Source organism: Loxodonta africana, chromosome 3, assembly GCF_030014295.1.
Source record: "Loxodonta africana isolate mLoxAfr1 chromosome 3, mLoxAfr1.hap2, whole genome shotgun sequence".
Classification (NCBI taxonomy): Eukaryota; Metazoa; Chordata; class Mammalia; order Proboscidea; family Elephantidae; genus Loxodonta; species Loxodonta africana.
Window position 1 is genome coordinate 164,558,407 of NC_087344.1, and position 17,199 is coordinate 164,575,605.

Below are 17,199 nucleotides of genomic sequence, written 5' to 3' on the forward strand. Positions count from 1 at the left end.
TAATCCTAGTGTCTGACATTTTAGATGTTTGATAAATATTTATTGAATGAAGACAGCATGTGTAAAACAGATAATATTCATTTCACTTAAGTCTGGGATTAGAAGCAGGGTAGGATTTATTCTACTGGTCTCTATAATAGTGGTCTCCCCCAGAGTATAACTAAACTGTAGGGTTTCTAAGGCTGTAACCTTTACAGAAGCAGACTGCCACATCTTGCTCCAGAGGAGTGGCTGATGGATGGAACCACCATCCTTTCAGTTAGCAGCCAAGTACTTAACCACTGTGCCACTAGGGCTTCTTACTGAAATATAAATTCCCTTAAAATCAAAATAATCTTATTTCCTCTTTGAATCACGAACACTAGAACTTGACACAGCAGCCAATAAACATCTAGCAAATGAAAGAGTGAATGACCATCATTATAAGATTAAACATCTGTGGTTCTTGAACGATTCCCTGCCTCTCCAGTATAGATACTAAGAGTCAAAATAATAGGCTCATCTTTTCTATTTAGGACTGTTTGTTGTTGTGTGTTACTGAGTTGATGCCAGCTTGTCATGACCCTACATGACAGAGTAGAACTGCTCCATGGGGTTTCCTAGGCTCTAATCTTTACAGGACTAAATCACCAGGTCTTTTCTCCCACAGTGCCGCTGGGTAGGTTCGAACGGCTGACCTTTCAGTTAGCAGCCAAGCACTTAACCACTGCACTATCAGGACCTCTTCTATTTAGGACTAGAAGTCTGAAAGTAGGCAAGTATCAAAGTTCTTCTAGTATTGCACTAATTGGTTATAGTTAGGTGGCTAACTTACCAGAGCAGACTTCCCCACGCCTCCTGAACCAAGGACCACTAGCTTGTACTCACGCATGATGTGGTCTGTTTAAATACTGACAATCTGAAAAATAAAAAGCAAAGATTTAAAAATTCACTAAGAATAGCCTAAGAATGTATAACACTTACATGAAATAATATGGTTTTTTTTTTTATTATTATTATTTTCCTTAAGACTAATAGGGGGAAGAAAAGCTACACAGCAAAACCATGCAGATTTTAACATAAGCTATAGAAATACTGCCAGGTATTTTAAGTCATTAAAGATCACCTCTGACTAGGCATTAATAATTAGCCGTTCATGTTACTTTTAAGAGTGTTTAATCAGAAAACAAGATGATGAAAACCAATAGTTGTCTCATAACTGTAATTATGAACCCAATTTTTTAATGAAGCTACCATTTAAACTTCTTAAGTTTTTAAAAATGTTTACTCATATGACCTTCAATACAATGTACACATTTTATTTGCTTAAAATATCATATTAATTCTGTACTATTTTGCTCATTATTGTATTACAGCTGAATCATGCAAAATGCCACCTCAAAAATTACTAGGATGTGTTCAAAGGACAATATCAAGAAAATGAAAAGACAACCTACAGAATGGCAGAAATATTTGGAAACCATGTGCCTGATAATGGTTTAGTATCCATAATACACAAAGATTTCCTACAATTCAACAACAAGATAAACAATCCAATAAAGAAAATGAGCAAAGGACTTGAATAGACATTTCTCCAAAGAAGACATACACCACTGTAGATGGGAATGTAAAACAGTGCAGCTTCTGAGGGAAACATCTGGCAGTTTCTCAAGAGGTTAAACATAGAATTTTCATATGACCTAACAATTCTACTCCCAGGCATATACCCAAAAGAAGTGAAAGCAAGGATTCAAAGAGATACGTGTACACCAATGTTTACTGCAGCACTATTCATAGTAGCCAAAAGGTAGAAATAATCCAAAGATCCATCAACAGATGAATGGATAAACAAAATGTGGTAAATATGTACAATGGATTATTGTTCTGCCATCAAAAGAGATTTCTAATACACACTATGACATGAATAAATCTTGAAAACAGTATGCTAAATGAAATAAGCCAGACAGAAAAGAATATGATATGGTCTCATTTATATGAAATATTTGAAGTAGACAAATGCATAGACAGAAAGTAGATTAGTGGTTACCACAGGCTAGGGTGAGAGGTGAATGAGGGGTTATTACCTAATGAGTACAGAGCTTTTCTTGAGGTGGTGACAAAGTTTTAGAAACAAATAGTGGTGATGGTTGTATAATATTGTGACTGTGTACTTAATGCCACTAGATTGCAATGGTTGAAAATGGTTAAAATGGCAAGATTTAGGTTGTGTACATTTCACCACAATTAAAAAAAAAAAAAAAAAAAACTAGGTTGCAAATGGGAGATTACGGATGAAACTGTTAAAACTCTATAACCCCGGAACCCAGTGCTGTCGAGTCGATTCCGACTAGTGGCAACCCTATAGGACAGAGGAGAACTGCCTCATAGAGTTTCCAAGGAGTGGGCCTACAAGGCCCAAATTGCTAGAGGAAAAAAATAGAATATAAACTTTATTTTGTATCTCTACAGTTATCTTAAGGTAAAAAGATAGGAAAGAATTTGCAATTTTGGTCATGATGGAGTAACTGGGAATGAACTTGTGATCCACAGTAAACAGCTAGAAAATTTGACAAAATATATGAAACAACTATTTTCAAACACTGGAAAATAAGCAGTGTGGGACTGTGATGTCTGAGAGATGGGAAAGAAAGTCAGACCTACAACTGCCTGGCTTTCTGAACGGAGGCGGTTTTCAGACTGTGGTCCAAAGAGGAAGAACTTAAGCAGAGCCCAGAAGTATACCACAGAAGAGGGAGATATGCACAGAAAATTTCAGAAATCTCCATAGGGGTCTGCTCAAGTTTGTGGCCAAGCATTAAGCCAGGCATGCAGAGTGAAACTCTATGAGGTAAAGCAAAGAATAAATTAATTCCCAGAGTTCACATGGTGCTGGGGAATGTTAAAGTTTTAACTAGAAAAGTTCTCCTTGTTGAAAAACCAGAAATTCACTAGAAATCTCAAAAGAATTATACCTTAGTAGCAGGGCTAAAAAGACCTAGAGTAAAGGATACTCTAGTTGCTTCGTAACAAAGCTGGAGAAAGAACAAGTCTCAAAAGGATAGAACTGATCTACAAGTAATTCAACTGCCTGTCAGAACAAAGTCCTTAATTCCTCAAAAGAAGCAATACCAAACAAAAAAACCCCACACTCAACATATAAGATTAACAATGCCCAGCATCCAACCAAAAATTAATGGACACATAAGAAAGAAAACGTGACCTGAAACCAGGGTGCAAATGTGTCTGTTGCAACAGGCCCAGAAACGGGACGATGGAATTAACCCATAAGGGCTCTAAAACTGCTACTGTTTAAAGGAAAACATAATAAAGAGAGAAACAGAAGACATTAAAAAGTACCAAAAACAACTTCTAGTGTTCAAAAACAATATCTGAAATGAAAATATCACTGGTTTGGATTAAAAATACTATAGAAGAGAAACTATAGGACTAACAGCCCATACGAACCACAGCTTCATCTAGCCTGAGACCAGAAGAACTAGATGGTGCCTGGCTACCACTACCAACTGTTCTGACCAGGGACACAAGAGAAGGTCCTGGTTAAAAAAGGGGAAAAAATGTAGAACAAGACATAAATTCCTATAAAAGACCAGACTTACTACAGCAACAGAGACTAAAGGAACTCCTGAGACTATCACCCTAATATACCTCTGAACTTGGAACTGTAAGCCACTATTGGTTGTCACTTTTCATTCTAATAATATATTGGTGTATAAAATAAACAATATCACCCGTGAATACTGTGCTCCCTTAAGTAATCAACTATATGAGACCAAACAGTCAACATATACCCTAAAACAAGAGGAGATGCTAAGGAAGGGCAGGGAACCTAGAGTAATAGAAACAGAACAAAAAGAATGGAAATAATGAGAATGTTGTCACATTGTGAAAAATATAACCAATGTCATGGAACAAGTTGTATAAAGATTGTTAAATGGGAACCTAATTTGCTATACACAGTTTCACTTAAAACACAATAAAACATTAAAAAAAAAAAAACTACAGGAGAAAAGTACAGAGGATCTGAAGACACAGCAACAGAAAGTTCCTGAACTGAAACACAGACAAAAGGCAATAAGGAGGAGGAGAGTGAGAGGAGACAGGGAAAAGGAGAGGGTAGAAAAGAGAGGGTAGAAAAGAAAGAACAACATATAAAGAAGAGAAGGAGAACCATAGGACAATATCAAGCTATCAAACATCTAATATATGCGTAACTGGAACTAGTGGATGGAAGAAAAATATTTGAAGAACTATGACAAAACATTTTCTAAATCTGATAAAAACTGTAAACTCATACATCCACGAAACACAATTAACCCCCTCCTCAAGGAGGATAACACACACACACATACACACCACACGAAGGTACATCATAACCAAATTCCTGAAAATCAGCAAAAAAGAAAAAATTTTACAAGAAGCCATAGGAATAAAGTTTAGATACAGAGGAACAAAGACGAAAAACAACAGCTTTCTTGAGAGAAGCTATGAAAGACTGAAAAAAATGGAGCAACATCTTTAAAATGCTTACAGAAAAATATGGCCAACTTAGAATGCTAAATACAATGAATACATCCTTCGAAAAGTGAACATGAAATAAATTTTTTTTCAGACAAAAAGAAAAAAACTGGAAAAAAAAAGTTTATCAATATTGCCAAAAAACGCATTGCCGTCGAGCTGATTCTGACTTACAGCGACCCTACAGGGCAGAGTAGAACTGCCGCATAGAGTCTCCAAGGAGTGGCTGGTGGATCTGAACAGCCAGCCTTTAGGTTAGCAGCTGTAGCTCCTAACCACTGCACCACCAGGGCTCCAATATTACCCTCCTCAAAAAAAGGAAGTTCTTCAGGTGGAAGAAAGCAATACTAGAGGGAAACTTGAAACAACCTAAATGAATGCAGAGTACTAAGGGAATACAGTATCATCAGTTTTGAATGATAGTAAATCTAAAAGATCTTATTGAGTGTTTAAAGCAAAAACAGTAACAAGGTACTACAGGATTTACAACACATGTTGTAAGTCTATTATAATAAGCACAAGAAAATGTAGGAAAATGCAAATGTATTACTGAAGGCTCTTACATTATATCTGAAGTGGTATACTATTATTTAAAGGTAAACTGTGGTATGTTAAAGATGCATATTGTAATCCTCAAAGCAACCTCTAAAAAAACAAGAACCCACCCAACCAGCAGCTGAGATAAAATAGAATTTTTTTTGTTTACAATCAACCTATCCAAAAGAAAGTAGGAAAAATACAAAAAAAAAAAAAAAAAAAAAAAACAGAAAGGAATAAAAAAAAAAGTGAGACAAATACAAATGTTTTGGTTTCAGGACCTCTCACACTCTTTACATTCTTAAGAGCTTTTATGTAAGTTATCAGGAACAGATCTTAGATTTTTTTCAAATGCTTTTTCTGCATCTATTGATATTACAAGGGTTTTCTTTTCTCTTTATTCTATCATTATATTTTTCTTTTATTCTAGCATTACGTCTGCTCTCAACACTTCTATTGAACATTATACTAGGCCAGGCACAGGTTCTCAGAAGGCCTGGTGATTTACTTCTGAAAATCCAGCCAGTGAAAACCCTATGGAGCACCGTTCTACTTGGACACCTGTGGAGTTGTCATAAATTAGAATCGACATGACAGCAAGACACACATACACACACACACATGCATAGGTTCTAACCGATGCAAAAGGAAGAAGTAAAACTGTCTTTGTTTGCGGATAACATGATCTTGTACGTAGATTCTAAGGAATATCCAAAAAAGCTACCAGACTAGTATGTGAATTTAGCAAGGATGCAGGGTAAAAGGTCAATACACAAAATGCAACTGTATTTCTATATACTGGGAAACTACAATTGAAAAACAAATTTTAAAAATAATGCCATTTACAATAGCATCCAGTAAGAAATAAAATAGAGATTAATTTAACCAAATGTGTGCAAGATCTGTACACTGAAACTACAAAAGATGGCTAAGAGAAATTAAATACTTAATAATAAGTGGAGATATGTCATATTATATTAAGGTATGGTCATATTACTGTTAATATGTCAATTATCTGAAGCTGATCTGTAGATTCAGTTCAAGTCCAATCAGGTTTCTTTTTTTGTAGGAATTGACAAGGTGACTTTAAAATTTATATAAAAATGCAAACAACAGGCTAATATAGTTTTGAAAGAAGAACAAAATTACAGGATTTACACTATCTGACTTAAAGGCCTAACTATAAAACTGCAGTAATAAGGACACAGGTATAAGAACACACATACTGATGGAACAGAATACAGTCTAGAACTATGCATGTATGTTCAACTCACTTTTGACAAAGAGACCGTGGTACACATCCTCCAAGATGGCCCCCAATGATCCTGGCCCCCTGGTATTTATACCCTTGTGTAGTTCCCCTGGAGCCCGTGGTGTGCAGTGGTTAAGAGCTTGGCTGATGACCAGAAGGTCAGCAATTCGAATCCACCACCTGCTCCTTGGAAACTCTACAGGGCAGTTCCACTCTGTAGGGTTGCTGTGAGTTGGAATCCACTTGATGGCAATGGACTTGGTTTTTGGTAGTCCCCCTAAGAAGTCCCAGTGGCGCCATGCTTAAGTGCTTGGTTGCTAACCAAAAGGTCAATGGTTCAAGCTTACCAGCTGCTCTGTGCGAGAAAGATGTGACAGTCTGCTTCAGTAAAGATTACTGCCTTGGAAAGCCTGTGGGGCAGTTCTACTCTGTCTTATAGGGTAGCTATGAGACGGAATCAACTTAAAAGCAATGGGTTTGGTTTTTGGTAATTCCCCAATGCTTTAAAAAAAAAAAAAAAGATTGGTCACGTAACCAAGAGACTGTTATATGGCAGAATTGACAGTACGGGACTTCTAAGTATAGTCCCTAAAAGGCACTGCAGTTTGTTTTGTGGTCTCTTGAATCATTTGCTCTGGGTGAAGCCAGCCACCTTATCATGAGAACACTCAAAGGCCCACCTCAGGAGAACTTATGCTCCCTACCAACAGCCAACACTGACTTGCCAGCCATGTGAGTAAAGTTATCTAGGAAGTGTATCTTGCAGTTCCAGTCAAGCTTTCATCCATACTACAACCTCTTGAGAGACCCTGAGTCAGAATCTTTCAGTCAAGCCAATCCGAAATTCCTGATCCACAGAAACTGAGAGATAGTAACTACTGTTGTTTTAAGCCAGTAAGATTTGGGCTAATTTGTTACACAGCAATAGATAATACAAGGGTGAAAGTAATTCAGTGTGGAAAAGACAGACTTTTCAACAAATCAAGCTGGAACAATCATATACATATGAAAAAAATGAACTTCAACTCTTTGTTCATAATAGCCAAAACCTAGAAACAACCCAAGTAACCTTTAAGAGGCAAATGGATGAATAAATTGTAGTGTATCCAGTCAAAGAAATATTACTCAGTAATAAAAAGAGGAATGAATGACTGACAGACCAGCAGCATGGATGAATCTCAAAAACATGCTCAGTAAAATAAGCCAGATACAAAAGCATGAATAGTCTATGATTCCACTTATACAAAATTCGAGAAAAGACAAACTCATTTACAGTGACAGAAAGCTACTGTGGTCAGTGGTAGTGGGGGAGGGCTGATGTCCAAAGGGGCACGAGGGAACTTTTTGGGATGATAGAAATGATCTGTATCTTGATTTTGGTGGTAATGACATGAGTGTATACATTTAGCAAAATTCACTCAACTGTATGCTTAAAAACAGGTGGATTTTATTTTAGGTAAGTTATAACTTAACAGTGCATTTAAGAAAATCCAGTGGGAAAAAACAGGAGAATTTTCAGAATACCAATTACATACATACAAAAAAAAAAAACCCACCCTGTTGCTGTTGAGTTGATCCTGACTCATAGCGACCCTACAGGACAGAGTAGAACTGTCCCACAGAGTTTCCAAGGAGTGTCTGGTAGATTCAAACTGCTGACCTCTTGGTTGACAGCCATAGCACTTAACAACTACACTACCAGGGTTTCCAGTTACATACATAGTAAGTATAAAGTCGTAGACTATGCAGTAGACGTAATGGTAAGTATGATTCTTACTCTGAAGCAAACATTTTCACAGTATTTCCCAGGTACAGGTATGTACTAAGTGCCAGGGAAACAAAACTGAAAAATATATGGTTCCCATCCTCAAGGAGTTCGTTCATAGAGTAGATGAGGGAAAACAAACAAACAAAAACTACAACGTGATGTGAACAAAGTTTTACAGAGACATGATTAAAGGGCTGAAGAGGGATGGTGGAACAGAAGGAGAATCCAGGTTGGTTTTTCAAAGGAAGTAGCAGAAGAGCTAAGTCAAAAACTGAATGGGAAAGTTCCAAGCACATATGGAAGAGCATTCCAAGTAGAGAAAACAGCTTGTAGAGATTCACGGAATACCAACTAAAATCCAGTGTGGCTAGGACATAGGGTTTTAAAAAAAAAAGATACAGAAGAGGAAGCTGCGTATGTAGACTGGGTTATGTTTGCAAAGGTATTTGCCATGTGAAGGAGTTTACAATTTATTTAGTAAGTGAGAAAACAGTAATTTTTAAGAAAGCAATATGGTTAGATGTATGTTTTGGAAAGATGTCCAATGACAATATAAAATGGACTGAAGGATGGAGAGATTAGAGGCAGGGGAAATAGGAAGCCACCACAACAGTTCATTTAGGAAATAACAAGGGCCTGTACAGTAGCACTAGGGTTGAAGAGGAGATGGTGTTTTTCTAGGGATAAAATTGACAGGACTCTGTAACTTCTTAGAGGTTATTATTAAGGGGAACGAAGAGGAGTAAAGGATAACTTCTAGATATCTAGCCTGAACAAATAAGTAGCTTATAGTATACCTTCAATTACGACAGAAAGTACAAAGGGCGGGGCGGGGGGGGGGGCGGGGAGAAAGATAAAACTTTCTGTCAAAAATTAAGTTTGAGATTTCTGTGGGAAACCAAGTAGAGATATCTGATATACAGTTAAAAATCCATGTCTAGAAGCTTGGTAGAAACCAGTGAACTGGAGGTACGGTCTTAGAAGTCATTGTTTTAAAATAGTATTTGAAACCATGATGGTAGGTGAGAGAAACCCAAGAAGAATGGATACAGTGAAAAGACAGGAAAGCTAAAAACTGAGCCCTGGGCTAAACAGGGATGAACAGGGAAACAGAGAAAAAGTGAAGTGGAAAAATTTTGTGGGAACACTAGGCATCCCACAGCTCTACTTGTGTCAGGTCGTTCCCTCATTTCCATGGAGGAGTGATGGGGGATGCTGACAGTTAAACACAAGAGAATGTACTTCGTAAGGACTTATCGCCATATCCCTAACTCCCTTCCCAGGCCTCCGGTGATTCTCCGTCTGAGGGTTCCCATCATTCTAAACAAGATGTGAATTCATCATCTCTCTAAAAACTTGTATCTTTCAAGAGGGAATACTAATATAGCAAGGCTCATTTATACTCCTCAAATGCCTCCAGCTCTTCTAGGGCAATAGAATTTGGGGAAAGCACTCAGCCATGGCTGAATTATTTTGGGTATTCACAACAGTAAAATTTTTGGCCCCTGTTCCTCAAGTGGTAAGATATTCAAGTTCAAAAGACATTTTTCACATACTGCATGCACAGGAAATTGTTTTCTTTATACCTAACGAACACCATGTGTTATGAATGTATGCATGTGTAATAAAATAGCTCATACCAGAAAACACACACACACACACAAACCCAATAAGGAATAATGTCGGTTAGTATTTTCTTTCTAATCCAGGGTAGGTCTAACTCATTACTGCCAAGTTAAAAAACCACTATGTTCTTCCAAGCAAATCCTATGCCTTTTTATGGAAATCTCTTGTGCCCTGTTCTCACAACACAGCATCAGAAAATTTCTCACTCTGGTCAAGATTCCCTGACAAATAAGGAGGATAGGAATAAACATTACATTATGTTTAAATTAAGACAATCTTGGGCCCCTAATATTATAGCCCATGTTATAGCAATTTGTTCATTCTTCCTTCGGCAAAGCTACTTCTAACTTTCACAAAATAACATAAGTTGACTGTCTTTATGAAGCAAATCGATCTTTTATCATTTCTGTATTTTTAAAATATGTAAACTAATAAATTACAGGAAGAATTATTTTCTACACAACTGAACCTGCAAAAAAAAAATCATTAAAGGAAATTTAGTTGTGAAGAGAAATGTTGAAAAAAAAATTTTTTTTATATTAAGGAACACTGAACGCAGTCTCTTAAGCAGTTATACCGGTGGTTATATTTAAATAAATAAACAGGGGTAAAGAAGCTGTGAATACTTTAAAATTGACCACAACCTGCTTGCTGTGGGAAGACAATAAATATGGAAATCAAGGTAAGCTTTAGCTTTCTAAAATAAAGAACAATGTTCCTCACAGTATATCACAATAGAAATTCAACTTTTTTGGTATGAAATCATATAATTATTATCATTGAGAGCCCTCTTTACTTCACACTTTTTCCTCTTGTTCTTCCCAACCCTCTCAAAACTAGTTCTTTGGGGAAAGATGTATATAGAAAGTGACCAGGCATAATCTACTTGTAAATGAATTTTATAAATCAGTCCTCATACTCTAAACCAGGCACACCCAGCCTAACGGCAATTTCTACTGCTATCCCTGCTTGTCACCAAACCCAAAAAACCCAATGCCATCGAGTCGATTCTGACTCACAGTGACCCTATAGTACAGAGTAGAACTGCCCCATAGAGCTTCCAAGGAGCGCCTGGTGGATTCAAACTGCTGACCCTTTGGTTAGCAGTCGTAGCACTTAACCACTACGCCACCAGGGTTTCCCTGCTTCCCACAAGCTCCTGTAAATAGAACAGGCCAACAGGAATTCTCAAAAAGAACAATTAACAATCACAGATCTGAGGAGAACTATTTGAACAGAGGCAAAAAATTTCAAAGAAAAGAAAGGTAACAGGGTCTACAGAAGAATGAAAAGTAAATGTAATATCCTTAATGAGACTCTTGAAGTTCTCAAGTCTATGTGGAAGACACACTGGAGATTTAGGAAATAAAAATATGACCATCAAAATAAAAGTTCAGTAGATGGGCTGAAGAGAAAAATGCATAGCTGAAGAGCAGGCTTGTGAACCAATACACCAAGCCCAGAGTCTACCGGAGTACAGAACAAAAGGACACAGGCAATAAAAGTATCATAGAAAAGAGGAAAGGAGGACAGATCCAAAAGTTCTAACAGCTATTTGACAAGAAGTCTAGAAAGAACAGAGAAACCAAAGAAATAACAGAAGAAATTTCCAGAAGTAAATTAAGAAAGTTAGGAATCTTCAGATTCAAAGTACCCAATGTAATGCCTATCATAATGAAAAATAAAAGATCCACAACTGAACAGAATATAGTTAAATTTCAAACCACCCAAATCCTAAAAGCTTCTAGAAAGGAAAAATGTATTCCCCTCCCCTTGAATATGGGGAAGGGGGAGCTCAGAAATAGAATAAAAAACCCAAACAAACCAGTTGCCACACAGTAGTTTTGACTCATGGTGACCCCCATGTGTGTCAGAGTAACACTGTACTCCATAAGGTTTTCAACAGCTGATTTTTGGAAGCAGATCGCTGGATCTTTCTTCTGAGGCACCTCTAAAGGGAACCATCAGCCTTTCAGTAAACAGCTGAACGTGTTAATCGTTCATTGCGCCATCCAGAAACTCCAACAAATAGAATACAGCAGAATACTGTCTGACTTCTGAAGCGAGGTTAGAAAAGGTGCTAGAGCTTACTCCTGGATCTCTATTCTGGGATTTACAGCTTTGGGGCCCTGAGCCATCATATGAGAAGTTTGGCTGCCCCGAAGCCACCACTTTGGAGAGACTACAGAGACAGAGATGCCTGAGTAAGCCCAAGTGTTTGAGTCACCCCAGAGGTAAGTGAAGAGCCTTCAAGATGATCCCTGCACAGCCACCATCTGACTGCAGTATCCTAAGAGGTCCTAGGTCAGATCTAACCAGATGTGATGTTCTCTAACTCTATGAGTAATAATATACGGTTATTGTTTTAAGCCACTACATTTAGGGATGGTTTGACACGCAGCTAAAAACAACTGAACTAAAAACAGAGGGGAAAAAGAAAATATATTAAAAAAACAAAGAACAGATGGATAAATTGAAAACAAGTGGGAAGATGCCAGGCTTAAACCCAAATATAGACAGGAAATAATAAAAATGTAAATATAAAGCAAAATAATAAAGCAGAAGTTGACAGAACTAAATGAAAAACCAGGCAAATACATATCATGATTAGATTTTAACATACCTCGCTCCGTAACTGACAGAACAAAATCATCCGTGAGCATACACAGGAGATTTGAAAAACAAAATGAAGCAACTTGACCTAAGAGACATTCACAGAATAGTAAGTACATCCAACAACTACGAATCACATGTTCTTTTCAAGCGACCATGGATCATTTACCAGAACAGACCAGGCTCAACAAATTCTGAAGAACAGAAATCACACAGAGCGTATTTTCTAACCATAACAACAACCCATTGCCATTGAGTCAATTCCAACTCATAGCAACCCTACAGAACGCAGTATAAATGCCCCCACAGGGTTTCCAAGGAACGGATAGTGGATTTGAACTGCTGACCCTTTGGTTATCAGTCAAGCCCTTAACCACTGTACCTCCAGGGTTCTTTCTAATTACAATGCAATTAAATCAGAAATCAATACAAAAATATAACTATATATCTCAAAATGTTTGTAAATTAAACAATACAATTCTAAACAACATATTGGTCAAAGAAGAAATCACTATGGAGATAAATAAATGTTTTGAATTAAACAGTAATGAAAATATAACACATCAAAATTTACTGGAATTGGTGCTCTAACAAATAAAGGAAAATAATACAAGAAAGATGAAGGGATAAAAACAAGAAAGTATGGCAAGAAAGTTAGTAAAAATTGTGGTTAGAAATCTAATTATCACTATTAATATGTACAAAAATCTGGAAATAAAATTCCCTCATTTTCCCAACATTTTGGTTTGGGAGGAGTTAGGTAAGGGAAGTAAAGGCATGCTAAAGTTTTTCTCTTGCTTGGGGAGAAGACAAAGATACTGGATTTCTCCCTAAATCTAAATGTGTGAAAAATGTTAACTCCAAAGACTAGATTAGAAATACATAACAAAAATCACTAAAGGACAAATGGGGATATAACTGGATTGATTCAACCAGAGGTGGAAATAAAAAATATAGAAACAACAGGAAAAAATGGTAAATAAAACAGTAGGAATAAGACCAAACAGATCAGTAGTCATAACACAAATAAACAGAAATTCTCCTAAATCCTAATTTTGCAAACCACAAATGAAGATAAAAGCTTTTTTATGGAAAGTCTCTAATGAAAAGTATAGGGCTTAAAAATAATAGATTTAATTTACACATAGCAAATCTCATAGCTTATATACTAATAGCTTGTTTTGTCTTTTCTTGTTTTATATACCGGTCAGTCTTCAACAACAGAATGCTGGAATTACAGTAAGTACTTTCTTTTGAGGCAATCCACTATAAAAACATCTTTAGATATGGTCTATTAGGCCTTTGAACCCTACCCTCACAAAAAGTACATTCCATTTCTGGGTAATATAATTAATTGTTTGAAGTTCTTTACACTGCTCTACGATGTTTCTTTGTAGTGGCTACTTGACTGGGGCTCAATTCTGCCCTGTGATGCTAAATAGAATAAAGAGAATTCCTTTTCCATTCTACCCTCCATCAAATATTTGAAGACAGTTATTTCTCCCAAGTATCCTTTGTTAGGTGCCATCGAGTCAGTTCCAACTCACAGCGACAATATGTACCATAAAACGAAACACTGCCCGGTCGTGCGCCATGCCCACAACCATTGTTATGCTTAAGCCCACTGTTGCAGCCACTGTTGTCAATCCATCTCATTGAGGGTCTTCCTCTTTTTCATTGACCCTGTACTTTACCAAGCATGATGTCCTTCTCTAGGAACTGATCTCTAATGACAAAATGCCAAAGTACGTAAGATATAGTCTCGCCATCCCCGCCTCTAAGGAGCATTCTGGTTGTACTTCTCCAAATTATATATCAAATCTCAAATTTCGTAATCATTCTGGTTTCTGCAAGTTTCAGCTCTCATTGTCCTTCGTGTTCTCTCTCTCTCGAAACATGCTAATAGTGCTAAAAAGGCTTATAACAACAACAAAAAAAGCAGTCATTATATTCCCTTAATTTAAAATTATTTTAGACTTACAGATGTTTCTTTTACTGTTTTCTGTCATATTTCTAAATAAGCTGTTTATACTGTTATCTCTTTGTTTTCAGTTTTAGATATTGCTATTATAGCAGATAATATCTTAACACATAGTTAAGTATATTATGTTTCCTTTTTGGTATGATTTGTGTTTATTCTGGAATCGCCTATCAACATCATTGTCCATACAGTCAAACTTTCCAGATAATCTATCAGGTTCATCACCCCTACCCTTACTCACAAAAAAGAAAAATGTTTCAGGAGCTGTCTGCTTTCCTGCTGTAATCTCTACCAATTGCTCTCTAGGCTGCTGGTGGCTGTCAACCTAGGACTTTCTTTTAATCTAAGTGGTTTAGAGCAGCGTGCCTCAAAGTGCCTATCCACAAGCTGCTACCACTATTTGTTTCTGGTCCTTCAGAAAATGAGGAGCTTGCCCTGGTAAACCAACATTTTCCCTAAGCATACCACATAGATCAGCTGAACAGGGCGAATAGGTAATACAGGGCTGGTGACAGTATTTTTTAGAAAAGAGAAAGAAAACATTAAATCACAGATCACGCTCAGTGCTGTGACATCACTTTTTGGATCTTAATAGTAACCATTTTTTAAAAACATCTTTAAAGTCACAAGGTTTCTACAACTGCTCAGGTTCACTGTATTTCCTCACTAGAAGATACTTCCCCTACTTCTTCCTTGCACATTAAGAAGCAACAAATTCTACTGCTTAAAGAAATTCACCCATCATTATCCTCAAATCTTTTTCTTAAAAACTTTTATTGTGCTTTAAGTGAATTAAGTCAGTCTCTCATACAAAAATTTATATACACCTTGCTATATACTCCTAGCTGCCCTCCCCCTAATGAGACAGCACACTCCTTCCCTCCACTCTCTTTTCACGTTCATTTGGCCAGCTTCTGACCCCCTCTGCCCTCTCATCTCCCCTCCAGACAGGAGACGCCCACATAGTCTCATGTGTCTACTTGATCCAAGAAGCTCACTCTTCACTAGTATCATTTTCTACCCCATAGTGCAGTCCAAACCCTGTCTGAAGAGTTGGCTTTGGGAATGGTTTCTGTCTTGGGCTAGCAGAAGGTCTGGGGAGCATGACCTCCAGGGTCCTTCTATTCTCAATCAGACGATTAAATCCGGTCTTTTTTGCTAGAATTTGGGGTCTGCATCCCATTGCTCTCCTGCTCCCTCAGGGGTTCTCTGTTGTGTTCCCTGTCAGGGCACTCATCGGTTGTAGCCAGGCACCGTCTAGTTCTTCTGGTCTCAGGCTGATGTAGTCTCTAGTTTATGTGGCCCCTTCTGTCTCTTGGGCTCATAATTAGCTTGTGCCCTTGGTGTTCTTCATTATCCTTTGATCCCGATGGGTTGAGATCAATGGATGCATCTTAGCTACTTGCTAGCGTTTAAGACCCCAGGTGCCACTCTCCAAAGTGGGATGCAGAATGCTTTCTTAATAGATTTCATTATGCCAATTGACTTAGATATCCCCTAAAATCATGGTCCCCAAACCCCCGCCCTTGCTATGCTGGCCTTCGAAGCGTTCAGTTTATTCAGGAAACTTCTTTGCTTTTGGTTTAGTCCAGTTGTGCTGACCTCTCCTGTATTATGCGTTGTCTTTCCCTTCACCTAAAATAGTTCTTATTTACTGTCTAATTAGTGAAAACCTCTTTCCCTCCCTCCCTGCCTTCCCACTCTAGTAACCAACCAAAGAATATTTTCTTCTCTGTTTAAACTATTTCTCCAGTTCTTACAATAGCAGTCTCATACAATATTGGTCATTTTACAACTGACTAATTTCACTAAGCATAATGCCTTCCAGATTCATCCATGTTATGAAATGTTTCACAGATCCATCATTGTTCTTTATCGATGCGTAGTATTCCATTATGTGAATATACCGTAATTTATTTATCCATTCATCCACTGATGGTCACCTTGGTTGCTTCCATCTTTTTGCTATTGTAAACAGTGCTGAAATGAACACGGGTGTGCATATATCTTTCGTGTAAAGGCTCTTATTTCTCTAAGATATATTCCAAGGAGTGGGATTGCTGGATCATAAGGTAGTTCTATTTCTAGTTTTTTAAGGAAGCATCAGGTTGATTTCCAAATTGGTTGTACCATTTTACACTCCCACCCAAAAACCCAGCGCCGTTGAGTTGATTCCAACTCATAGCGACCCTATAGGATAGGACAGAGTAGAACTTCCCCACAGAGTTTCCAAGGAACGCCTGGCGGATTCGAACTGCCGACCCAAATGTTCCAGTCTCTCTACAACCTCTCCAACATTTATTATTTTGTGTTTTCTGGATTAATGCCAGCCTTGTTGGAGTGAGATGGAATCTCATTGTAGTTTTGATCTGCATTTCTCTAATGGCTAACGATTGTGAGCATTTCCTCATGTATCTGTTAGCTACCTGAATGTCTTCTTTAGTGCAGTGCCTGTTCATTTCCTTTGCCCATTTTTTAATTGGGTTGTCTTTTTGTAGTTGAGTTTTTGCAGTATCACGCAGATTTTAGAGATAAGACGCTAAAATTTTTTTCCCAGTCTGCAGGTAATCTTTTTACTCTTTTGGTGAAGTTGGTGAAGTCTTTGGATGAGCACGGGTCTTTGATTTTTAGGAGCTCCCAGTTACCTAGTTTCTCTTGTGCATTGTTAGTAATGTTTTGTATACTGTTTATGCCATGTATTAGGGCTCCTAGTGTTGTCCCTGTTATTTCTTCCATGATCTTTATTGTTTTAGATTTTATATTTAGGTCTTTGATCCATTTTGAGTTCATTTTTGTGCATGGTGTGAGGTATGGGTCTTGTTTCATTTTTTTGCAGACGGATATCCAGTTATGCCAGCACCATTTGTTAAACAGACTATCTTTTCCCCATTTAAATGACTCCCAAAT

At 37.4% G+C, this 17,199-nt stretch overlaps 1 protein-coding gene across 4 annotated transcripts in view; it reads right to left on the minus strand.

The window, feature by feature from the left end:
* RAP1A (RAP1A, member of RAS oncogene family) overlaps positions 1–17,199 on the minus strand; it is an 89,564-nt gene that overhangs the window by 25,054 nt on the left and 47,311 nt on the right. For all 4 annotated transcript variants that reach the window (XM_064282418.1, XM_064282417.1, XM_023547471.2 and 1 more), the window contains one exon: positions 815–898. In XM_064282418.1, the coding sequence (XP_064138488.1) occupies positions 815–871 (57 nt within the window). In that variant the 5' untranslated portion in view covers positions 872–898. The remainder of the gene's footprint in view (positions 1–814; positions 899–17,199) is intronic.